Raw genomic sequence first — 26,653 nt, forward strand, 5'->3', positions numbered from 1 at the left:
CTTCTGGAGCACTCTGTCGGCAGCTTTAAGTGGTGTGTACAATCATTGCCAAAAACTGCAAAGGTCACCACTGAACTCCGTTTCAGACTCCGAGAATAACCAGCTGGCAGGACGAATACATTTGCCAGGTCCGATCAATGGTACCGCATAAATATGTGTTGTTCCAAAGCCACTTAAATACCAGAGCTTCCAGTCTGCCTGTGTGCCCTTTGAGAGAAGAAAAGCAGGTCTTGTAAACTGAAATTATTAGCAAAGGTCAGGAGATGTAGAACTTTTTAAAGATAGCTCACAAAAATCAATCTGTGGGTTTATCAGAAACAGGTTTTGGCGCAGCGTGCATACAGTACAATGTGAGGTGACACCGCTATGATCAATGAGCTGAGAGAAAGCACAGAGCTCTTTTCCAGATGTTGAGTTCAGTGTAGTTAGGATGACATGAACCAGTGTTTTGTGACAGTAAAAAGCTGTTAATGGATGGTGAAATACGCCCAGCATTCACTTCCAAAACAGGCTGTTTTCTAGCTGTGAATCTTGTTTAAATATGCCTGACATGCTTGAAAGATTCATGCCTCGGCTATCAAATTACAGTACATGTATTCATCAGAGTACTTGTGTCATGTCCAAACAATTTCCAGTGAAACTATATTTAAATAAGACTGAGACCTCTTGTTTGAGGGCAGCCCGATGTTAATATTCATCAGCTGCGGGTTTAACACAGCGCTGAATCAGGAGAGCTGGTGGTGAAAAGGTGGAGCTAAGCAATAATGAAAGCCAAACATTAACAATTCCTTCATCACTACGTTTGCTCCTTTGTTTGTGCAAATGAAAATGTATCACCCGCATGTTCACGGATGAATTCTAAACAAGAACCATTTCTCCAAATGAGGACTTGACATCTTTACATTTGTTTCACATCCCAACGCAGATGGGCCCGCTTGTAGGGAGAGGAAGCTGCTACCTGTGCATGTTGTAGTTCAACCACTGTTTTCATTATTCCACCCGGAATTTGGAAGACAAAATGGGAAAACACTCTGAAAAAGTAATCAGGTCATTTTGGCTGTACTCCCGTGTTCTTTTGTTTTTTGTATTTTTTTAGGCACCTGTTTCCCCACATCTTGATTTATTTAAACTCCAAGCCCTGTACCCTTAATAGATCTGCAAAAGTGTCTGTCAAGACTCTAATAAGAAATAGCGGGGCTTTTTCTCAGCACAGAAGAAAGAGCAGTATGTTGCCTTATGATGCAAAAATGTCCAAAACGCAGCAAAACCCTTGGAGCGCTCTGATAAGTTTGGAGTGAAGAGGAGGGGAGGCTGCAGGAGCCATGATGGCCAACCTGCCGCTCTCTATCTCTGCTGTTTTTAACAAAGGCTTTTCTCTCTCCCCCACTTCCTCCCTCCCTGGCTCGCGGCCTGAGGGGCTGCTAGCGGCCCTCCAGACGCTTACAGACAGATGTCCTTGGTAGAGCAGAACACGCTCTGCTTGACGTCACAAGCAGCTACGGGGCTGTGAAGGAAGCTAAAGGATTGTTTGCCCTGCAAAGACCACGTTTTAAATGGCAGACCCCGATTTTAGAGTTGGTCTGTGTCCGAATAACCCCCCCCCCCCCCCCCCCCAAGCTAATTTTCAATAGGACACAGCAGGGGGGCTTTTGAGCACATAGACATAGCATATGCTACATTTGATGGATGCTTATATTTTGCCTGAGACCCTCGACAGAGTGCACACATTTTAAACAAGGGTGGGTGGCTCGAGCGACAATCAAATATATTATCATGGCTCTAAGTTTTGGAAAGATGGCCTCCAAGCCGTGCTAGAGGATACAATAAAAATGTGAATAACATTCAGTTATATTGCAGTAAGTTTTCCAACATAAGAAATGTGTTTGTGGTAATACATAACAATCACAATATGGGGAGCAAGACAAAAAATAAACAACTATCTAGTTTATTAGTTGTGTTCAATCCTAGTCCAGGAGGGTCTCTGCATTGCGTGTGTGAGACGTTACCTTATTGCAGTGTGTTTTATGCTCCAACATGCAAGATTAGGATTAGACACCACAGATCTATAATATCCTCAAAAAACTAAACAACAAACCAACTAATATAACTAAAAATGTGTAAAATTTACATGACAGTTAAATAGAAAAGAGGTTTATTTAAGCAATCTGAATATAAAAATGCAAAGTAGACAGTAGACTATTTAAATTTATGTAAATTATTGGACCGAAACTGTTCAACTGCCAAAAGTTGACAATTGTGTTTTTTTTATGAGGAGACCAGTTTAATTTTAGTACAAATTATTAAAAATAAAATTGATCTTGAGCTCATGGCAGTTTATAACTTGGAAAGATTAAGATGTCTACGCGGCATAATGTTGAGACATACAGTAAATCATCTTGCACAAAAAAAAAAAAAAACAAGCATTAATTACAGTGACTCTATTGTGTCTCAGTATAAGTTAGTTACTTGGATTTTCTTTTTCTTTTTTACCAAAAATATAATCAAAGTTTATCATGACATTTAAAAAGTCAATATCCTTCCACCCTAAGCAGTCAAAATGAAAAAGTGACAGAGATGTTTTTGAGTTGTTGGATTATGAGGGGCATATCACTCAAAAGTGAGAAAAAAAAATGCACAAAATTACACTCAGGACGATTGTGTTTGTGTCAGATGCTACTCATCTGTTAATTTCTGGAATGTACAACAACTTGTTCAGAATAAGCACTTTACCATAGCTTAAACTTTTATTTGACTTCAGCTTTACACCAGCTCAGCTACACTGTGTTAAATCAACACCAAAACTAAATTATTTATAAAAGGCAGTATTGAAAAAAAAAAATTGGAGTAACTAGCATTCTGTTAACACATGAACTGCAAAAAGCTATAAAGTATAAAATGCCTAGTAAAAAAAAAGAAAGAAAGAAAGTAAATCAGAGACATTCCACCTGCAACCCAGGAGCGTTGACAACTACCCCACCATGCAGCCTTCAACAGCATCAATGTCAATCATAATGATCTGTACTGACTGGGACTCTCTACAAACAGTTATTAATCAGCTGTTAACAGGGATTTCCTCTTTGGTTTTTAAATCGATCATTATTATTGTAAAATTACAATCAAAACGCTTTGTAGTTCTTTAAAAATTGTAATGTAATTCACATTTTGGAGGGCATTTGCTGGACAAATGTTTTAAGATCAGGAGATTTTTTGGGTTAAAACTTTTTTTCGTGTAATTAAAAGCAGCACCGTTTTATTTATCTTCTTTATTTTGAATTGGCTTGAAAGAAATGACAAAAAATTGTGGGAGGAAAATACTCAGACAATGTGGCTGCTTTTGTAATGAAACCATACACACACGCCAGCGGAGAACAATATCCTATAAACATTAACAATGGCGAGTACACGGGACATTCGTATGGAGAGACGATGATGTTGGATTGCTATTAGCGTGATGTGGGTGTCGTCTGATGAGGGGACGTATTATTATTATTATTTGTCGGTGATTTGGGACGCCAAATACCATTTGGGAAATGCTCAGAGTAAAGTTTAAGGATTGAAGTGGTCCCAAAGTGGACCGTATGGTCAGTGGTTGTGGGAAAAACCTGGTAAAAAACCTAAAGATCTGGAGATTAAGATTACGATTCTTCATTGCTTGCTTTAATGTATTTCTTTTATTTCTTTTAAAGCACTGTGAATTGCCTTGTGTTTGAATTGAGCTCTATAAATAAATTTGCCTTGCCTTGCCTATCACGGTGACTTTCAACTTTAAAACTACCAAGTCCCAGGAGAATATGGACTGGGAGTCATGACAATCCCGAGGAAACGTTGTTGTTCATCTGCTGGTGAATCTGCAGGAGAACAATTCAGTACAACCGTGGTGCGCAGGAGCAGTAGCAGCGTTTCAGAAAAGTTGCATTTTTCCCGTTTCTACATAGACAGAGTCGGAGCGCTTCCAAAGTTCCGCCTTGGGATTCATTTTCAAAAAGTTGTGTTTTCGGTGGCTCCGAGCACCACTCACTTTGTTGTGAACGGACACCAAAAACACAACGAAAGTTTTCCGTTTTCTCTTAAAAGTTGCCATGTGAACAGGGCCTAAGGAATGCCAACAAGTCAATAAGCTTAGGATTCATTCAGTATAAAAAGTGTTTAAATGGATTGACGTGAATGCGGTGGCCACTGATGCGAGTTTGTGACCAGATGTTTGCTGGTTTCCCATAGGTCATCACTGTGGGTCTCGATTTTGAATCGACTGATCACTTTTCCCCTCAATGTGTCCAAAACTTTCAAAGTTCTGTCCCAGTAGTACTCTGTGGATGATGACTGGGGTTCCGTTTATTGTACACATTGAACACGTGTACACATTATCACTGCCAGCCTGTGATATGCCGATGTTCCTCCAAACAACTGAATAATAGTAGATTGGATTAAAGCTGTTGACTCAGGTTTTATTTCCCCATTAATTGAGCTTCATTCAACTTCTGATTTACAAGTGGACCGGGTGTGCACATTGTTTTCGTTTTTAACACACTACAGACGTCGTCTCAGTCTGTTTCTAATCAAACTACAGATGAAAAGGACATGATTTGTCCTCAGCCGCGGTTATTATTTCCACCAAATTGTTTCCTTTCCCAGGCATCGCGGTTGCAAATTCAGACACCAATGGCACGTTCCTTTGTGTACGTTTCCCTCTACTTAACACGAGCGTGTGTTGACATTTTATGTATGTGTTTTATGTACGTCTGTAATCCATGCATCTCATTCACCTGACACCCACATGGCCAACATTACGTGAACATCTGTGAGCTGCATCTTGGGGCCTTTCTTCATGTGAAGTGCCTGGCAGTTAGTTTGCTGCGGGGAAAGAGGCCATTTGCAGGAACCAATCAGGTCTCACTTCTCCATCTGCACACATGCACTACAAAGAGATGAGTTGAGCCCCGACCCGCTAATGTAGGCAAGACTGTGTGCTAGAACTGGATGGAGCCATGAGTGGCTTCATTATTAGAATAAAATAGAAAGACTCTTTAATAATACAATCCTAAATTAATTAATTTACACAATATGTGCAACACCAGGGTTGTGTGGAAAGTTGTAAAATTCAGTTGCAAATACATATTGTGAACTAGGATCATATACAAACACACGATACAAGTTGCCACATTTATCTGAATATTTGGACCGTTGTGCTGACGCACTTCCAGCATGATAAGAAAATTAATCACCTGACATAATGAAATGTGCAAGTTTACAAATCTCCAAATCTGGATAAATGCTACACAGAAATATGCAGCTTAAATATGCTGGGGAATCTGTCTGTCTGCCATATTATTTTACCTATGAAAATGAATTCAAAATACATGCATGAGCTAATAGTCTTGGCACAGCATGTTTCATTTCCTCTGAAGCTGAGTATGTCAGAAGTGCTTCCAGGGCTGAGCACCAATTATTTAGAGCCCTCAGTCGGCCCCGGGGCTAAGGTCATTATGTGAGTGTCACTATCATGACCCAGCGGTTCTTCTTCATCTGCAACTTATTTGCAGGAATTAAACTGTGTAAAGGTACCCCTGCACGGCATATAAACTGCATGTGTCTAACAGACTCGCTGTCTTCGCCGCAGAGTAACTATTATTTCTACAAATAAAAACATTTGTGCGACACAGTTTTTTTCTGAGGTACAGTGTTTAATGAAGGAACCAGAAATCAGTGTTAAGCAGATTCTGACGGTGTAACACCGGAGCGACAGGGGGAGAGTGGTGATCATTAAAAATAGTGCTTATCTAAGGGAAAATTTCCTACTTTAAATGTTCTCTCGCTTTGTCTCATTCGCTACTGTCGTGCTTCGTCTAGCAGTCTTCTTTCTCCTCGTCAGTCTTTCTCTCCCTCTCTTTTTTTTTAACATTTAGATTCGCTGCTCGTCACCTTCTATTGATCACGCCTAATTTGCATCCAGGAAAAAGATGAGAACTCAGATATTCACACTCCGAGAGAGGACGATCTCAATGATTTATTCATTTCCAAATCAAAAAAAAAAAAAAAAAAAAAAGGAGTGAAAGGAAGGTAGATGAGAAGGGGGAATCTTCATAGGCAGCAGGCGACTAGCAGGCTCTGAGGCTGGGCTCTTCTTCCCCACACCGCCCCCAGGCACATGGTGTGCAAGTCCTCCTAATTAACAAGGTGAATCATGCTGCCGCTCTCTAATTAGCCAACATGACAATCTAATGGAAACATGCAGGACGAGCTGGCACACTTAGCATCACCTCACAAAGACCTCCGCTACTGTCCTTCCCATAAGAATTGCAGAAAAATGACACCTCAGATTTTGAGAGAGAAAGAGGAGGAGGTGGGGTGCAGCGGTTCAGGGAAGTGTATTTTTGCGGGAGGTCAGAAGGGAGAAGCGAGCAGATGAGGGTGAGGTGTTTTTTTTTCTCTTCCTTTCTTATTCTTCCTCACTCTCTCTCTCTCCTCTCACTTGCGCCGTGTGCGGTGTTTGTTGCCTAATTGAAACATGTCCTGCCTCCTGCCTCTCTCTCACTTACATCCCAGGCACAGGAGGCTGGCACCTCGCCACCAGCGTAGCTCAGCATGCCCAATTCCCATGTCGCTCGAGTCCCAAGGAGTGCTCCAGCGCACAAAGAGAAAAGTGAACCTACAGGCTTGTACAGCAAGTAGACGAGCCGCTATCTTCCTCTAAGGCAAAAAAAAAAAAAATCTCCTTTTTTTGTTGTTTTCCTTCTCATTACAGCACTTTGTAATATTCGAAAACACACAGGAACACCAAAGGTACTTTTAAGGCCTGCTTCTATTTTTTCCCTGTAATATGGCTTGAGGTGAAGAAGAAGAAGAAAAAAAAAAAAAAAGTTGAGACTTCAGACAACAAAGCAACAAATAGAAATAGGGTTACAGTGTACTTATTTAGTAGCCCGCATATCTTGAGGATCTACAAAACAGACCTCATGTGCTGATTAAAATAAGCATGTCAAGGACGTTTTAGATGAAAGCAAAAGTGAGATGATGAAAGGAAATCAATAACCAAATCTCAAAGCAAACCCTTATATATGATCTAGAGGTTGAGGACAGCGAGCGCGTCCATCGAGTGAAGTTGACCACAGTTGCTGCTGCCCCGCTGAAATTAAAGCATTGTGTATCTGTGAGGCCAGAAGACAAGAATATAACAACTATGATTTGGGACACACAGAACAGCAGGAATTCTCTTTGAAAATCAGCACAGAGAGGGAGCGAACGTGGAGGAGGGTAGCAGGCTTTTGCCCTCGGGCCTACCTAATGGGGGAGAGCGCCTCTTTGAGCTGAGCAGTTTGTGGAGGGCCAGAGGATGAGAGCCTATGAACTTGCAGATAGAGCTGGTCTAATAAAAAAAAAGAAAGAAAACTAGGGGGTTGTTGCGTTGTCCTCTGACACACAAGAGTCTCTCCTCTGTAGAGAACCGCCAGGCTCTGGCTGATGGGGCTTAGAAGTGTGGGTGGATTCCAGTCTCTACATGACCTGGTCACTTGTGGAGGATACCAGGCCAATCAAGACCTGCATGTGTGCAATGAGGCCTCGTGTGTATCAGCTAAAACAAAGGGCAAAAGTTCAAACAACATGCGCAACAAGAATGTGAGGCCTTTACTGTGTGGGCAAGGAGGCAAACTATATTTAATATGGAAAAATAGAAAAAGGTTTATTTGTGCATCGTGAACATTAGCCAAATTGAATTCAGAGATTGTAACGTATATACCTTTGCACTGCGAGGAAGAACGTGTAACTACAGGCTTTTAATTGGAGCCATGCAAGGTTCAGAGTTGAGCTGGGGCAGGATTAATTCGGCAGAGGTTCGAGACTTTTCAATGCAGCGGTACTGCGTCAAACGGGCAAAAGAAGAAAAAAAAAAAAAAAAAAACTCAGTCAATGCCTGAAGAAGAAAAAATATTTGAGGAAAATTATTCTAACAAAAACCTTTGAGATTCCCATTGGAGAGCTCTCGGTTTCACACACGTCTTCTGGAATCACTCTAAGCTAGGAGAGGAGTGTTGCTGCAAGGGCAGGGTAATGTGGAAGAATAGGAGTAGGAGAGGAGAGGAGAGGAGAGGAGAGGAGAGGAGAGGAGAGGAGAGGAGAGGAGAGGAGAGGAGAGAAGGACCATGTCAGCCCTTATCATCCAAAGGTCTGCCAGTGACTGGATTATCAGAAGGAGACAGTCTACGTTAACCATTTTTGAAACTTTATTTATCCAGGGACGTTTGACTAAACACCATGCTGCTTTCCAGCAGCACCTTGTTACTCAGACCACTGAGCTCTGCTGTGGAAACTGAGCCGTGGAATATGAATCAAAATGTGTGTGCATGTTCAGGTTGTGGTACTTGCTCACTTTCTGACGGGTCACTACTTTACATGCCAAATCTGGCTGATTTTGAATTTTTGAATTTTCAAGACCTTCCAAAATTAGATTAGGAGGTGCAAACCCCTTCCCATAATCCATCCATCCATCCATCCATCCATCCATCCACCCATCCATCCCTCCATCATCCATCCATCCATCTTCTTTCCAGCTTAGCCCATTTGGGGTCACAGTGGCAGTATAGAGGGCAGAGAAGTCCAGGTATCTCTGTTCCCCACAACTTCCACCAGCTCTTCTGAAGGGACCCCAAGCCGCTCCCAGGCCAAACCAGAGATATAATCCCTCCAGAGAGTCTTGGGCCGACCTTGGGGCCTCCTCCCAGTTGGACTTGCCTGGTAAACCTCTAAAGGGAGGCGACCAGGGGGCATCCTAATCTGATGTCCGAACTATCCCTCCCATAATGAAACACATATTTCGCATGCATAAATTCTTTCCCCATTTTCTGAATCACTGCAAAACACAACAGGTGTCATGTGAGGCAAACCAATTGATGCCATAATTGTTGTGATGGCAGCCTGAATGTTTCTTTATCATTGCCAAATAGCATTAGAATAATCTAGTCAAGATACAGCATGCATACCAGGAATTAAGTGAGTGAAATATCATTGGAGTTTGGAAAGTGAGTGTGTCTCCATGCCATCCAGGGGTTGCCACAACAGATCAGCACATTTAATTTGGCAAAAGTTATTTTTCTTTTTTGGCAAAAGATAGGTTAAGACTGATGGGAGACCCACACTGAGTTTCTTCCCTTTCTCACTCACCATGTTTCACTACTACATGTCACGAACATTTGTCTCTCTCCTATATTCTGTGCTCTCACTTACTCACTTACTTTCTCTCTCCTCTGTCTACATTCCTGCAAGATCTTTGACAGTGGAAATGGAAGTTCCCCAATCCGTCCAGAGCGAGTTGATCTCTGTCTGCTGAACTGACTGGAGAATCCCTACCCCCTACCCGAACCAGAGTTTGGATCCATCCCCAGGATCGGTCCGTCCTATCTTTTTCTCTCTTTCTATCCTCTAACCACAACCGGAACAACGGAAAGTCTTCACCTCTGAGCCTGATTCTGCAAAGGTTCCTTCCTGTTAAAAGGCCCTCTTTTCTTTCCACAGTAGCTTATGCTTGCTCATGTTGAATTGTTGGGTTTTTCTTTGTAAAAGTGCCTTGAAATTCAATTTATTTAAAATTTGAAAAAAATTTAAAATTTAAAAGAAAACAGGCCTTGTTCACTGAGCCACGGCTGTAATGGCATTCAAACCAGCAAACTGGAGTTGGTAAGCTTGCCTCTCTAACATCTAGGCTTTCCACTGCCCCTTGTCAGATCACATTAAATTTCAAACTAAGAAATACTATTTCTGATGACTTTGGTGATTCAATGAGAAGTCGAAGTGTTTTCCAGACAGTTGGAGAACCTCTGAGGCCCTGTTTACCTGACGACTTTCTCAAGTGAAAACGTAAAACTTGCGTTGTGTTTTGGGTGTCCGTTTACATGACAGCATTGGTCAGAGCCACCGAAAATGCAACCTTTTCAAAACGGCTCCGAAGGTTGAACTTTTGGAAAACAATCCAACTCTGAGGCTCAAATGTTATATGAGCAGAATGTTCAGTTTCTCATCACTTTACAGCAGACATGCTTCAAACTGTTTTCCCAGCATGTTGTGTTTGCAGTGCCACAGCTTAAAGGTAAAGAGGCGGACCACCAGCTTCTCTTGTGTACACAGCCAGAGATCTCATCTTTCTTTTAACGCCATCTCTTGTCTTCTCACGAAAATCAGTGAGGCACCAAACACTGAAAAAGTCTTTCTATTCCAAAAGTGATTCCAAAAATGTTTAATGGAATTTTTTAACTTTATTTTCCACTTCTTAATAACTTAACTTCTTTGTCCATTTTCAGGTCACAGAGCATTTAAAACATTAGGAACTCTTTCCGGTTTGGAATTTTGGATTACGTAAAACATCACTCACATCACGAGTGCACATTGTAATAAATCGCTACAATATCAACCTAAACACTGAACTGCATCAATCTACACAATTTACTCCAAAGTAATTACAGTAACTGACGGCATCTCTCCATCGTAACGTATCCTATGATGACTTGCATGTTGTGTTTTGACTGTAAATGACCCACAGCCATGTAAATGCTCATGTTATCAGATTGAACATAGTTCTCATGGTCACAGAAGGTATGAAATAGAAAAATTGCTTCCAGGACTGGAATTCAAACGATGTTTTCAATTAGAGTTGGACTCCATTTTTGGCAATCGATTACAATCTTTTGACAAAACTACCAACATCTATGTTTTTCTTTGTATTGTTGCACTACAAAGACCAGTTCTAACCCTGAGGTGAAAGATTTGTTTCCCCAGTATGCTCTTGGCAGTATGGATGCAGCGTTTTTCACTGGAACTGAGACGAGGAACATTGTCTTTTTTGTTTTTTTTTTAAATGTTGGCTTTTAAATGTAATTTCCACCGACTGCAACTGTGATCAGGCCTAAATTTTTCCAGTCACAGAGAAGAAACCAGGAAGTCAACGTTGGCAATGATTTTACAAAAAAAGTTGTGCACCATGCATAATTGGTAATGCTGCTATCATCTGAAACAGAAATTTACAAGTGGAAATATTTGGTTTATTGTTAAACTTCTATATGTTTTTCACATGATATTTAGATATTGTGTGTAACTTTTGCACCTAAAGCTTATTTAAACCCTTTGATTTGTCTCTATCACACAGTTACACTAAATCCATATATTGTTTTAAACTACCTTGATACAAACCTGACTTCACTGAAAACTGTGGAAACTGGAAATAATCCTTGCAATGAGTCAAACATGAGAATTACATTGTTCACTGTTGAGACATTGGAACGGAGCAACCAGAAGACAATCACCATCTTCTCAAAAATTAAAAGGACCAATCGTGGTGGAAAAGGAACCTCCCCGACCCCTCGATTGTTCTTGCCATTCTGAGATGTCCACAAAGAGATGCCACTTAGAAAAGCATTGCTTTATAGTGATGGTCAACATTGGAGGCGTTCCCCAGTGTTCTCGTTCTTGTGGAAGTCACTTGTAGATGCACAGCTGGTACAATCATTCTGCATCACAAACTGAGTTAGTATTTTCATGACTAACTGCCTTTTTAGCTGTTTGTATCGTAACAGAGGCTGCATTGCACTGGAGCAACAGTTTGTGTGGCCTGACTCACAAACAGAGGGAGTATTACTGTTCCTGGAATGACACTGTTTGTTCTTGGAGCTGAGCAGACTCTAACAGAAGCTTTTGGCCAGATTTTGGCCAACTGCAGTGGCCAATTTGTCTCCCCCCTCCTTCTCTTGTCCCTCCTTTCCTGTCCTCTCGCTCCACTCCTCTTCTCCAGCTCACTCGCTTCCCGCGTCCACTTGTGCCTGCAGACGCGGCTGCGATGATGAATCTGTGGCTGCAGTGTGTCTGTGCGTCTGACATTGTGATGTATCTCTACTGGCCTTAACTCCCTCTCTATCTCTCCCTGCCTGCCCCTCCAACCCTCACCCCACAGTCTCCTTTCCTCCCCGTCTCTTTGTCTCTGTCTCTCGGTCTCCTCTCTCTCCCGATGATCAGGCAGTGCCTGGCCCCCCTGCCTCAGTGATGGAACAGACAGAACACACAGACCCACTACCAACAGCAACAACAACAAACAGGAACTGAGCTCCACGATTTGCCCATTGATTTTCACTGGGGGCATTTCTGAAATAGCCCATCTGACCTTTCGGCCAAATGGTAGTGAATGGAGGAAACAAGAGGCGCTAGACTGCTCTGCCTATCTCTCACGCGAAACCTCTGCCAGCCACTACATGACCAGCCAGCCTTGCTGGCAACAACGCTGTGTTTTAGGTTGCAAGTTCAAATATGGGGAGGTAATTACAGTGACGGCTGCATCACTGTACAAAGCTAAAATCCTACATCTCAGCACGAAACACCAGGAGTGAAAGGTAAAGCACTGTACAAATTGTGTTACCGGGTCACAGTCATGTCTGCTGTGTCTTCAAAATACAAACAAGCTGGGAAATCATTAAAAGCCAAAGATGTTGTCTTTGAAAAGCACAAATCTTCTTGGTAAAGTTCATATCAATGTGACACTTAAAGAAAAGTAAACACATGAAAAGGGTTCCTCCATTCAGGGGTGCTAATGTGTCTAATAATGTTGCAACAATGTGGTTATTAGATTACTGTCACTTAGTACAAATGGAAGCTTTGCCCTAATGTTGGCGTGAGAGAAGAGATTTGAACATGGTTGTGGACTCACTCCTGGTGATTTGCTGAGAGCGATGGGAGGGAAATAACCTTTAAAGTCTAATATGAATTTATTACAATTTTTTTACTGTGAATTAAATCTTTTTCACCAGCAGACTGAAATCAAACAAATGAAATCCAAGTAAAGCAAGAATGCCAATTCTCACACATCTATAATGAAACTTACCCAATAAACTCTAAACGCACTGGCAACACATTCAGTTCAGTTCTAAAGATATATATAAAAGCTGAAGTTTTAAATCCTCAGATCCTCTTTTTACTTCCTGATCTGTATTGTCACAAAGTAGTTTTAGGCGATTAAGAAGGCCTTAGGCAAATACCTTTGGTGTCATGACAGTTCCAGAGTCGACATAGGCTGTTATCATGATGCTTCCACCGAGAGACTCCTGCAATTACAGCGATCCTTCCGAATCCCTCCTAAGAAGATCTCTCAGGTGAAGTTTGAGGAAGCATCACATTTATCCTCAGCATGACACATACACAATTACTCCCAGTCTTTTAATATATACATCAATATGTAATATTTCTGCAGTACACCCTTCTATGAGAGTAATTCTATTAGGAGTATTAATAATGTAAGAAAGTCTGATTTAGGTTTTTCTTGCACTGATCTGTAGATCACATGCATTGAAACACTTCAGAAGGTCTTATTGCATTGCAGCATTGTGCATCTTACTCATCAACTTAACACAGACATTAATGACAACAGCATGTGACTAAATCTGGTTACCGTGATCATATAAGATTACGAAAACAATACATTTCACTTTAATTTTAGGGTTCACTTCTTGACAAAATTCACAATCACATAAAACCGTACGCATTTATAAAGTCAGATCAAACGTGTGTTAGTGACTCTTGCCTCACGGAACAGAACAGTAAAATGTCTGCAGTCATTTTAGCACTTTTTGTCATTTGCTGGTCAGGTGTTTTCTTATTTCCTGAGACGGTCAGTTTGAGATAAAGTTCACACACTGTTGTATTTACTAAGTGGCTCCATTTGTTCTTTGTACGATTGGCGGATGGAGCCAAGTTGAAATGACCATCAATAACAATACACCATTGCAAATGAAACAAACTATCTTTAGTGACATCATTTCCTTCTTGGAGGTCAAAACTGAACACACAGGTGTGACACAAGCATTTTTGGATGGCTTGCATTTTCACATGCCAATTGTCATGGATTCACTTTCACAGACATATTTTTTTGTGTTCCTCCATAATCCATGTGTAGCTTGCAGGGGCTGTTATTTGGTTACTTGGCATATATTTCTAGAATAAAATGTTTGATGGCACAAAAACAAAGCTCAGAAAGTGACACTAGGGTTTTGGAGAGTTTTGTTATATTGCTATTGAATCAATTGAGGGTTTAACCAAGCAGCATCGATGCCATCAACATCTACTAACCATTAACAATCTAATATTGTTTGTAGTTTGAGTCATTTAACCTGCTTGTCACTAATATTTATGGCACACAAAATGATATCAACTAATATTTTTGAAACTGTGATGCTTGTGAATCAGTGATTTATGAAATAAAGCTAGACATTTAAATGCCTATTTATACAGTATTCCTGGTCATGAAGAATTGCAGGAAGAGACTGGAAAACAGACTCATCCTTTTTATGGCCTTTCCACGCAATTTCTGTGTTTTATTTAAGTCAGTCCATAAATTGACTCCAAATTTCAGTTGTCCCATAGTAGTTTGAGGCAAAATTTGTGACGATAAAGTCCTCGACTTGACTTAAAACTGCAAAATGAGCTTGACCACTGATTATAATTCATATGCTGTTCATGGGTTAACACTTGGTGTTTTGCTTTCAGACTAGACTGGTGTCTGCGAGAGCGGTTTCACGGCACACTGTAACCAGCCTTTTTAAAAACAAATCATGCTCCAGCTCAATTTAGACGCCAACACTTGGTTCAAGTATATAACACGGTGTAATTCCATCTCTCCGAAATGATGATTGTTTGGTGGTGGTAGCTGTTACACGTGTGTGTGTGTGAGGCTGAACATTGAGAGGGGCTTAAAGGGAGGCTGGCTCCTCTGCCCGTCGCTTGGAAGAGTAGCTCGGGCTCATTATCCTGATGAAATTTGCGCAGATGTGTGAGCTGCCGACAGACTCTGCAGTGACACAAACAGCCAGCTCTGTCCCCTTGAGCCAGTCAGGTGATGAAAACCGGAGAGGCACGGGGGCTGAGAAACGACGGCCATTAAGCAAAAAAGAAAAGAGGTGAGGGAGGGTGGAAGAGGGGTGTTGTGAGTATGTGCGTGTGTGTGTGGGAGTTGTGGAAAGGAAAGGGCGGGGGGGTTGTGGTGGTGAGTCTTGCTCGTCTCTATCTAGCAGGAGAAAGCATTACATAAAGTAACAATTTCCAAACCACCTTCTTAAAATTCCAGATGAAAATCAAAATGTGCACACATGCACTCATGCGGCATCTCCTCACGAGGCACTAATCTGGCCGTATCCAGATGACGAGCGGACTGCCACTTAACAGGGAGGAGATCCACTTTGATCACATGGCCCCTGGGGCAAACCTATCGCGCTGCCTATTACGCTGCTTCATTTGCATATGCGGGGCTTATGGGTAGGCTGAGATCTAGTGTGAATGTTCTAAACTGCAGCAGGACTCGCTGTTGCTAGAAAGAAATGTTCAGGACAGACGTGGGGGAAAGACAAAGCGCTGCCAGTAGCCGGCGGTGAGCGGAGTTAGCTCGTCACTGGAAGGTCACAAGTTCAACGGACAAAGAACTTCCCAAAAATGACATACTTTGGCCAGACAACAACACTCTGAGGTGCCCCTCAGCAAGACAGTCCCAGCTACCTGTAAATACAAGTGGCCGACTTAAAAACACGGAGCTGTCAGTCGGAAAAGTGCCAAAGCGAGTGAGTGGAAATGATAAAATTGCATACATACTAGGTAAACTTTACCTGGATGAATGAAAGGCTTCTTTTCAAGAGTAAGCAAGTTAGGAGGAACCACATATGCTTCTTAAGTTGTGCATCAACAATAACAACAACAGGTGAATGGCGCTTGTTTCATCCTCCTGCCTACTTTATGGAATCTCCTCTTGATCCTTGTTGGTGAGGACTGCTGAAAGCACCCAGTGAAGTTATTCTGGTGTAAACAAAAAAACAAACTTCCGATGCGAAGGAAGTACTTCACAAACAACTATAAACACTATTAAAAAAAAGGCTGGTCTACTTTCTGGGATCCATCGGGAATTCGCTCCATACGAGACCTGCACTTCAAATAAAGTGGATATTACGTTGTGCCACTAAAAGGAAGCGCACAATATTAGTTGAAACGACAAGAGATGAAACCGTTTGCAGCACTAAATGTTGTGCCTCGGCCTTCTTGTTTTGAACGGTAAAAGTTACTGCGGAGAACTGATCAGTACATTTTGTGATGTTATGGTTCGGCTAAAATACGAACTGCTGAGACTGGACAAACTTACAATCTGTAAATAATTGGTATTTGCACCAGGAAAGCGGGAAGATATTCTGTGACAGCAAATAAAAGTATAAAATCTCTACAACTGTGTCAAGTGAGTGAATGATGAAGAAACCCACAAAGACTGCTCCTGGTACCCATATAAAGCTTTCCCCTAATAGCCCAACTATGGAAAAAGGCAAGGCTCAGTGAGCAGTCGTTAGTCAAAACTCAAACTGATGCAAGATGAGAAGGCCGATACAGATGGGAGAAAAGAAGAAATAGGAGGGGTAGAGAAGGAAGTGGAGGACGTCTTTTGGTGCGCATAAAATCATTTTCCATACGCGGGCATCAATCGAGGCGAATAATTCCTCAAACTTTTTTAAGTCCGACTTTAAATGGCATTACATATGTAGCGAGGCATGAAAAATTAATACGCTGGAGTCGGGGAAATGTCAAGGGTAATGATCTCCGCGGCAGCTTACCTCCTTAGCTTTCTGTTTTAGTCGAGCTTGCTCTGGGTCCTCTTGCCTGGAGCGACTCTGTGGAATAGAGAGGGGTGGGGGGGTGGGGAGGGGGGGGGTGACACAGGTTAACAGCTGGTTTAAGGAGCCCACTGCACCCCAGCCCCCCACTTTCGCAACTCATCTGTTGCTGCTGCGGCAAAAAATAGTGCAAAACGGGAACAGGATACAGAGGTGTCAAGGACATCGTATTTGAATTCAGAGAAGTGCAATGGAGCACCCCCCGGGGGGCAGTGGCCTTTAAACCCGCTCCAAATCCAGCCCTAAATAAGCCGCTGGAGGGTGATTCTAATCAAAAGAGGTTATTAAAAATTCTGCACGAGCCAGCACACACACACACACACACACACACACACACACACACACACACACACACACACACACACACACACACACACACACACACACACACACACACACACACACACACACACACACACACACACACACACACACACACACACACACACACACACACACACACACACACACAGGGGAAAGGATGTTGGCGACTATCAGTAGTACTGGGTGTCTATGTGTCACTGTGAGCCAGTGTTTGGCGATATGTGAGTGTGTATGTATCCCTGGCGTAACAACACAGCACTTCTATTTTAATCAGCAGCTAAGATCTGGGTGAATGTACTTGTCCCTGGGAATCCTTCACCACATAGCCAAATGTACATGTACGGCTGACCACCGCAGGCAATGCAGACACATTGTGGTAAACTAACCCGAGTGCTGTTTGCAAATGTGGACATCATCAGCTTCCTGTTATTTTTGCTGCATTAAACCAAACAATGTGGTCACGCCCATGATTAACCCAATCATTTTTGGTCAAACCTGTCATAGATCTGCTGTCTGATTGTTTTAGCAAAATAAAAAGTTTCATTCTTGGACCATCGGTCCTGTGGGGTTCTTCTTTTATCTCTACAAGGCTGGGTGCCCTGTATCAGCATTCTTTCTCTCTTTCCCCTCCTTTTCTGCTCCTTTTCATGGACGGGCAGCTTCTCCTTTTAGCCTTTCCTGCTAATTGGCTTTAAATATATCAAACAGTTCACGTACTGTTCGGTATCTCAACTAAGACTAATGTGTTTGCCCTGGAGTAGGCCAGAGCATCCCTCAAGACTTCAGTCATATTTCCAATGATCGGTGCTGTAAAGTAGAGAAGGGGGGGGGGTTGTTGTGAATGAAGGACGACAGAAAACAGAGGTGGAAGGGATGGTTTCAGTGGGTTTCTTATTTGGGAGGTCAAATTAGTGGCTTGGTGGGAAAACCAGGCAGCTCAGGGAAACCGGTTGTAATGGCGGGGGGGGGGTTCAGATGGACTGTTTATAAAGGGCAGCGGTGCCACTGGCATGCTTTACATCTCCTCTGTCAGCTGGCCTGGTTTTCCCACTTACAGGAGAGAACAGAGGGGAGAAGGAGAGAGGAGGACTGGGCACAAGATGCTGACAAGCTTTGTTGGGCCGGGGCATAATGGAGTGTACAGCACTTAAATAACTCAGTCTCATACAGAATATCATCAATCTGTGATGCTGGGAGTATTTCAGGAATGTTTTGTAATGTAATCTTGTGGCTTTCTTTTTACCTCAACCCACTCCTAACGCTGGCCAGAATGAGTGGTGGAAACCACCAGCGGGCTTCAACTTGTTTTATTGAGCTCTGAAGTTATATGGGAAAAGAGTAGAGTTCAATTCATATTGAGTGTTAATTCCAAATATTAGTTTAGGGCAGTGAGCTGTCACATTTATAAGAAGGAATACCACTTTTTGATTGTATGCTTAGACTAACCAGCAATATAGAGTTGACATTAATGAGACGCAGAAAAGTGAGACACAAGAAAGTTCACACTGACTTCCACCTTGGCTACTAAAAAGAGATCAGATGATTCTGATTGTCATTTTGTCATATCTGAAAAAAAAAAAAAAAAAAAAACGCACATGTTGTTTTGATGTTTTTTTTGTCTTTATTCTACCAGGAGTTTCAGTAAAGATGAGGATATGTTTTGAGAGTAATACCTGACGACTGCAGCAGCAGTCAAGTTTGCAGTGACCTTTGACTCTTGACCTTTAAAATTTGGTGGCACCATTGTGACGTCCACATGAGCATCTGAATCCACCCCCATAAAGCAACATATGTCATTACACTGATCTCGTCACGTTTGATAAAAGACCACTAAAGGTAATTGAGGTACTGAAGTGATTTTACCAATTAAAATGCAACAGCTGGATTTATCCATGGATGTGTGGACGTGTAACCTGAAAGACAACGCCACTGGTCAGAACTGATACAGATGCATGTATTTGTTCCCATGCATACGAGAGAAGGTGAAAGAAGTGAACATTTCCCAACTATACTAAAGCCAATTTCTCGACTCTCTTTTAAGGTGTGTAAGTCAACAGAGAGCTAAAAATAAATAAATAAATAAATAAAAGACACTGTCTGCGTAACATAATCAAATATTGACAGTAAGTGTACTAAATGACAAATTTCTCTTAAATAAGCAACGGTGAAATGGTCAGTACAAAAATGAAGCTCCATCACATTCTGGAGGCCAAAAAAAAGAATTTAACTGCATCAGTGCGAGTGAGAATAATCGAAACCAAAATTGAGTTATATCATCAGTCATTTTCCAACAGTGCCTTAGTGATTTAGGATGGATTTTTTTTTTTCTCTTTTCTCCTAAGTTGGTGTGTTATATTGTCTGCAAAGAGCACAGCCAGTATAGTAATAAACCTGATGTCATAACTATGTTAGTGGCTACGTAAAACTATACAACAAAATGGTGAGAAAAAGAAATTTGAAAGTTGTGTAAGTAATATCACTCCATGTATATAGTTTGAGTTGTTTTTCATATATTTAGTCCACTGAAACAGTGTCAGCTAATAAACACTGTTAAACCCAAAAATGTATTTCCTGTGATTTATCTAAGGCAGATAAAAATAAATCTTATATTTTAGATATGAAATCAACATAATAGTCATGTAGAGAAAGTAAAGACACATGTTTTTTTTTATCGCCACCATGTTTTAGCAGCACAGGTTACAGCAGTTTAACACGTTGTGAGCAGATTTAAACAATCCAATAGCATCAATATGAGTAAGCAACAAAGTCATTTCAGGGGACTCTTACAGAGCAAACCCAACAACTCCATATTAATCCATAAGAGTGTTCTGAAATGTATATAGAGGGAAATTAATGCATAAAGAAGAGCACAGCTGGTGTTACTCTGTCAGTTGAGAGTTTATGAGGCTATCAGACTTAAGTCAACTCTGTGATGTTTTTTTGTCTTTTTCTCATTGTGGATGCTCTTTGACTTTAGCAGTTTCAGGAACCACTTGTATTGTAGATCCTGAGAAGAATGTTGGGGGTGTAGCGGTGAGCACTTTCACATCATGGCACAAATGTCCCGGGTTTCAAATCCAGGTATGTTCTGCAGGTGCTTCAGTTTCCTCACGTTCCCCTTGGTGTAAATGAGTGTGTGGTGGTCTTAGTAAAAGTGGTATATAAGTTGGGAGGAATATGCAGAATGCACATTTTCAGGGTCAGTCAGTCTTGGACAAACCAGTGAGAAACCTCAATACCACTTGTAGTTGATGTGAACGTACTCTGAAACCTGTGATATCTGTGAAACCTTCAATGACTCGCACTGATATCGGTAGAGAATTAAATTAACTCGTGTCTATTCAGGTGACGAACAGCCCAACTATTAAAACCATAAACAAATTTCAGATTTTATGTGACATTTGTTTAAAAACTTTTATTAAACAGTGCAGCTTCCTTGGCTTTTTAGGCACAAGTACTAGGATACACCAGGCACTGTTTGTGTAATATATCATACAATCATTAGGCAAAGATATGCTTTCCAAACTTCCCCTTGAACTGAAATGCCATGGCAACAAGAGCCAAAAAGCCACAGACACGGCTCTGAGGTGAAGTCAAACTTTACTCAACGAGGCTCCTGCCATCCAAATAGCCCAGAGGAAAGGCCTTCTAACAAGAACTTGGCTACATTTGCAAAAGTTTTTCACTAATCCTGTTAATAAAGAGATCTTCCCAAAGCAAAACTAATAAATAAAATAAACTAAACAACTAAAATTGAATAGATTGTGCAGCCACACAGAACTGGGAAGTGAGAAAGATATAAATGCTGTACTTCCTTCTCCTTTAAGCAAGCATCTTTAGAGTTTCCCTTTCCTGCTGAGGCATCAAATTTTCCCACAAGACAATCTGGTTGCTCTTAAAACTGAAAGAAAAAACAGGTCATGAGGTTGGGTGGCCCCTGTTCATCAGCGAGAGGATTTTCTAATATCCTGCATGACAGGACTGCAGCATAATAACGCAATTAAGACAGTGAGGTGTGCTGCAATGAGATTCTTTACTGTGGGACATTGCCTCCATTCAAAATTAATTAAATTAACCCAGCTTTCTGCTAATGTTGCACTGCAGGGCATTTTCATTTGCAAAAAGATTCTTCCTCTACACTTTTTTATTGGGTCAGTGGTGATCTCGCTAAATTTGGAGACCTGCTCTGAGTGAGAAACAAATGTGTTTGCATGCAGAGAGCTGAGATCAGGACACGGCACAGGTGCTGATACTATTGGAAACCCATTAAACTCACCAAGCAATGCGACTCGTGTTTGTAAAGTTAGTGCAGGTGCTCCAGTTCAACGGGAGACATCGGTCTGGAGGTGCAACAATCAAACTGACTGGATTACAAAAACACTGTTGTTTTTTTTCTTCTTCCAATACTGTCGCCAAAACATGCTCATATGGAATTGTTGGATTTTTCTCTGCCTTTTATTAGAATGTAAATTGCTATGAAATGGCAATTAGCCCGACACAAAAACAAGCAAGCTGTGTGGAATTTGGATAATTAAAAGTGTTTTTAAAGAACAGAATGAAATTGGCATACTGAGGATGGTCTGCACAAATTCATTCAAGCACAACAAGTAAACTGTGGTAACATTTTTTTGGATATGTGTTGTTGTGTTTGCACATGTTTAAAGTTGTATTTTTCTTTTTTTTTCATTTCCATATAACAAACTTTGTTATGACTAATACGACAAGTGACACATTAAAGGGAATAGTTTAGTGATGAGCACTCTCACAAAAAATGCAAATATATAACTAAAACATTAACGGTATTTTATTAGACTTAACTTCCAAATAGCTTTTTATGTTTTCTCAATATATTTATAAGATATTTACAAGATATTTCTTTATGATATTGGATATTTGTTTGGTGTACTCTCTGGCAGAATAGATTTGTAGCCCATGTTTTTCAGGAGACATTGTTTGATGGAAAAGCGGCACTTTTCGAGTCTATCAAACCTGAAGAGCAGTAACAGAATTTCCACAAACAAAAACATAATCGAGATTTTGCAAATGATTTGTTGATTTTGATAACAACATTTTAGGTTCTAAAAGATTTGATAACCCTTTGAAATCAAGTCCACATTTCTTTGACGAGAAAAGGTTCAAATATGAAAATGGCTTTTCTTTTCATTTAGTGACTTGGATCCTCTGTGCTGTTTTTCATCATTACAAATGGTTGGAATTATGCACATTTTCACAATTTTTTTACGTTTGACATGGAATTGTACTATTTATTGTTGTGGACAGTGAATATTTTTAGGAGCACGTGTCAATTTTAACTACTTAAACTGTCTTTGCTCGTGACAATAAGGCATTTTTGAGTGTATTTTTGCGTGTAGGGTCGTCTGTCCTAAGATGATCAGAAAACCATATGTGAGAGGTGTCTCCACCGACGGACTGGCCCAGCTGATAACATACTTCTTTAAACTGATGCTGTGTGTCACCTGAGCTGTCGAGGCTGATGGAAGAGGGATGTGCTGTGGGTTGCACAAAAGGGAGGGTGTGTGCATGTGTGTGTGTCGGCTGCATGGTGCATGTAGGTTGCGTAGTCTACACATTCTACTCACTCCCACCAGCCCCCACCCTCCTTGCTGTGTCCGGGGAGAAAGAGCCAGGACAGAAGAGCCCTAGGGCCAGGAGCCTGGGAGGACATGGGGAGGTCACTTCATCCACTGGTGTCACACTCTAATTCGTCTGTCAGGGGCTGCGTAAGAGCAACATGCCCCAGCACACACACACACAGACACACAGACACACACACACACACACACACACACACACACACACACACACACACACACACACACACACACACACACACACACACACACACACACACACACACACACACACACACACACACACACACACACACACACACACACACTGTTGCGCGGGAACATAACTTCCACACGCACCCACACATCACAGGATGGTGACTTACTTTAGCAGCTTTCAAAAGGATCTCTCTCTCCTGCTCGTCCTTCCTCTGCTTCTCCATTCTCTCCAGCTGCTCGAAGAAGCGCAGCTGGGAGCGAACGTCTGCCGACTGCTCGTAGCACTCGTCGTCCTGACAAGCAGACAGGGGGGAAAACACTGCAGCGTCAATAGAAGGACGACGCTCAGGTCCCAGTTTGGGGCTTTGGCCTTACGGTCCAAATACAGGGCAACCCACAGTTAATGTATTTGAGCAGATTTGAAAAAAATTAAACAATTCTAATATAAAATCACTCTATAGAGTATTTGTGAGACATCAGTGACAAATTAATGGGACAATCACAGGGTTAATATCCAAGTTTTCTACATCAGTTATGAATTCTGCCTGAGTTGCTTCACAGTTTCTCTTCTAGCTTAAATTATTGTTACTGATTAGTTTTAGAGAATAAAGTCCTATATCGGGGATTGAAGTAAGATGTGTAGAGAACAACACGGTTAGTTTTCTAGTATGACGCCATTCAGACGCCTGGCTATTCAAGTGCTTTACAAGAACTTGGAAATCAGACATTAAAGGAACATTAAGACCCCAAAAATCTCAAAAACGGTACAGATAAACAGAAGCTGTATGGCTAGTTTTCAAGACCTCAAAAAATATATATATCCAAACATTAAAAATATTTAATTGAAAAACAGTTGAAAGTTTTAACCTTTTTGCTTTAAACATATATATCCTGCTTTTTGTTAGTGTGGCAGACTCATTAAAAGTAAGCAATTGTTTTTCTAGCTTTATTGCTTTAATACATTTATGGAAACATTTTTAATCCAACAGAAGAAGCTCCTGAGTTACAATGTAGAAATTCATGTTATCATGCAATTGGAGCATCGTTTCTGTTCACCTGGAAAGTCCAATTACAAGTCACTCCTTCTCTTACCGGACTGGTTACCTGATAAATGCTCCAGGACATCGTGTTTATTAACACAGTCAATAACCCAAAGATTGACCAAGAAATCTCAAAAAGAAAACGTGTAACAAGAAATCATCACATTTCAGCAGATTTCTGAGATAAAGTTAACACATATACAGTCTAGAAACGTACTTTTAACCGAAATTTGGATTTGTGATATGACCGTTGCTGTTTTTGACTGGCTGCTTTGAGCAGGCACTTAAAACAAAGTTCAAAATGAAATTGCAAAGTCGTCTCATTTGTTCCTGTCATCATTTTAAACACACTTATATTTCAAGACTTAAATGAGCCTGTTGTCTCTGTATTTGCTCTGTGATGGACTGGTGACCAGTCCAGGGAGCCCCCTGCTTTCACTCATATTTGGCAGGAATTGTGATGCAAAACCAAGTTGGAAAAAACTGTATTGAAGATGGATTCTTCTAATGCTGCTTAAAGACTGAGATTATAGATCGGGTGAAGCAACTGCAACATAAGAATAAAATTACCTCCAGTATTCGGATAAATCAAGAGTCTCAACTTTAAAAAGCATCTCAACTGGAGCGCCGCCACTCTGTACACATCAACCGACTTCAATGCGCTCCAACTTTTTCTGTTTACAGACGTCTCGACGCATACGTCGCATCACCCACATGGGAAAAGAGGAAAGAAAGTGTGAAAACAACTTTAGCGGGTCATCAAAGGTTAATAGGATAATTGCCTTTCTCTTATGTTTGAGAGACTGTACGTGTACCTGTTCTCCTCTCATACTTGATTTCTACATCACTCTGTGGTGTGTGTGTGTGTGTGTGTGTGTGTGTGTGTGTGTGTGTGTGTGTGTGTGTGTGTGTGTGTGTGTGTGTGTGTGTGTGTGTGTGTGTGTGTGTGTGTGTGTGTGTGTGTGTGTGTGTGGATGAGAGGATCTGAGCGACAGAGAGCACAAAGACACATCAGAGGAGCCTCATCACCGCCACCCTTCCACACTGCCAACCCTCTCTTTCCTTTTTCTCTCTCTCTCTTTCTCTCATCGAGCCTCCTTCTACTTTGTTGCAGCGCTGATCCTGCACTCTTGCCGTAGCTCCCGCTGAAGCCCGGCTGCTCTTTAAGGCCCGCTTTGTCTTTTGGTCTTTTCCCTCCCTTCCTCCCTCCCTCCCTCCCTCCCTCCTTCCCTCTTTCACTCTCTTACTCTCTCATTTTTTTCGCTGATGTCAACAGAGTGGCTTCACAGAGCTCCGTGCCTCACACACGCACCCACCTCATTTACAAAACCACAAAAAAGAAAAGAACGAATCGGGAGAAGAAGAAGAAGAAGAAGTGCAAAACAAGACAGGGACGGCTGGAGCAATGCTCTTCCTCCCTCCTCCTCTTTCTCCTGTCTGGGCGTCAAGAAAAACATATTTTCAAAGTTTCCCCCCCTGCACTTCTCACAACAATGCAAAGATTTGGCCTCGTAGACGAGGTGGCTTCTTGCTTTAATGTAACACCAATTAAATGTGGTTATGCAGCTACATACGACGGCTACACGAAGCATAAAGTCACACATAATGATAAAAGCACGCAGATGCACCGGTACGTTCAAGTACTTTTACTCTGCAAGTTTTGGCTGACTGACTGAAAATACCTCGGAGTGTGGAGACGATTTATCAGGCTAACTTTTCTGTGTTTGTTTAAGTGACACACTTGCATTTTTGTTTACAAAATCAATGCGTAGAACAGGACGAAATAGACACAATTACACGCACGCAAATATTTTTGTGATTACTAGAATACTGGAGCACTGAAGCACGTCCATGACTGTCCATCCAAATGAGTGTTGCAAAGAAATTTGTATCTCAAGTGCTTTCAAATTGTTTTTAGAGTTTGTAATTCAATATTTAATATATTTGCATTAATATGGGATATCGCATGCCAATAATTTCTGAACAAATTCAACTCCCACTACTAGAGTTGGATGAATGTCCTAATGTGTTTGTAACTGATCATAATGATGAGAATGATACAGCAGTTACAATTACTAAAGGTTACATAATTTTGTTATTTAGACTTTTACCATAAATACAAACAGCTGTAGAGTTGCCATCTTTCTATCCTGCTCACATGCCATTTGCTATACTTAGCATTAGCCAAAGCTCTGTTATTCGCTGTTACTGTTTTTTAAAGTCCTGATTACTGGTTGATGAGCAGCTCATTAATGCTGAACTCAGTCCTCCGCACAGCAAAGGTGAAGATGTCTGATTATTATAAAAGATTACATTTGGCTCTATCTATAGAACCCACGATAAAGTAATTACCTTCTTCTCATTGGTCCTAACTCATAAAGGCAATTATTTTTAGGACCGCAAGCATCCACAACATAGAGCATCTTCCTCAAGCAGCTGTGTGCACACCATTGTGTCTCCACTACTTATAGACAGTTGTCAAGTTCTAGTTTTCAGTAAGTTGCACAGTACTGCTTACTATACAAATCATCCTGCGGTGGAGGTGTGCATGTGCATTGTTCCTACCTTACAGGAGTCCAGTCGGTGCTGTGCGATGGTGGAGACTTTTTCTACCACAGTCCGAAGCCGTGACTGTGTGGCGTGTGAGATGAACGTCACTGCCTCCATGGGAACCTCCGTCACACCAAACTTCTTCGCTGTTAAGAATGAATACACACACACACACACACGTGTTGGATCAGTACATATGAACATTATCAGTTACTCCATTTTATATTTGAGGTCAGAAATAAACTGCTTATCTCCACGAGGC

General features: G+C 41.3%; 1 protein-coding gene across 1 annotated transcript in view; it reads right to left on the reverse strand.

Annotated features, from left to right (window-relative positions):
• LOC308126868 (transcription initiation factor TFIID subunit 4) overlaps positions 1–26,653 on the reverse strand; it is a 108,328-nt gene that overhangs the window by 31,338 nt on the left and 50,337 nt on the right. The window contains exons 11-13 of the mRNA XM_080491558.1: positions 26,407–26,537; positions 22,969–23,094; positions 16,608–16,664 (exon numbers count right to left, since the gene is read on the reverse strand). Of these exons, the coding sequence (XP_080347684.1) occupies positions 16,608–16,664; positions 22,969–23,094; positions 26,407–26,537 (314 nt within the window). The remainder of the gene's footprint in view (positions 1–16,607; positions 16,665–22,968; positions 23,095–26,406; positions 26,538–26,653) is intronic.

This window comes from Lipophrys pholis (assembly GCF_963383615.2).
Source record: "Lipophrys pholis genome assembly, chromosome: 2".
In the NCBI taxonomy this organism is placed as follows: Eukaryota; Metazoa; Chordata; class Actinopteri; order Blenniiformes; family Blenniidae; genus Lipophrys; species Lipophrys pholis.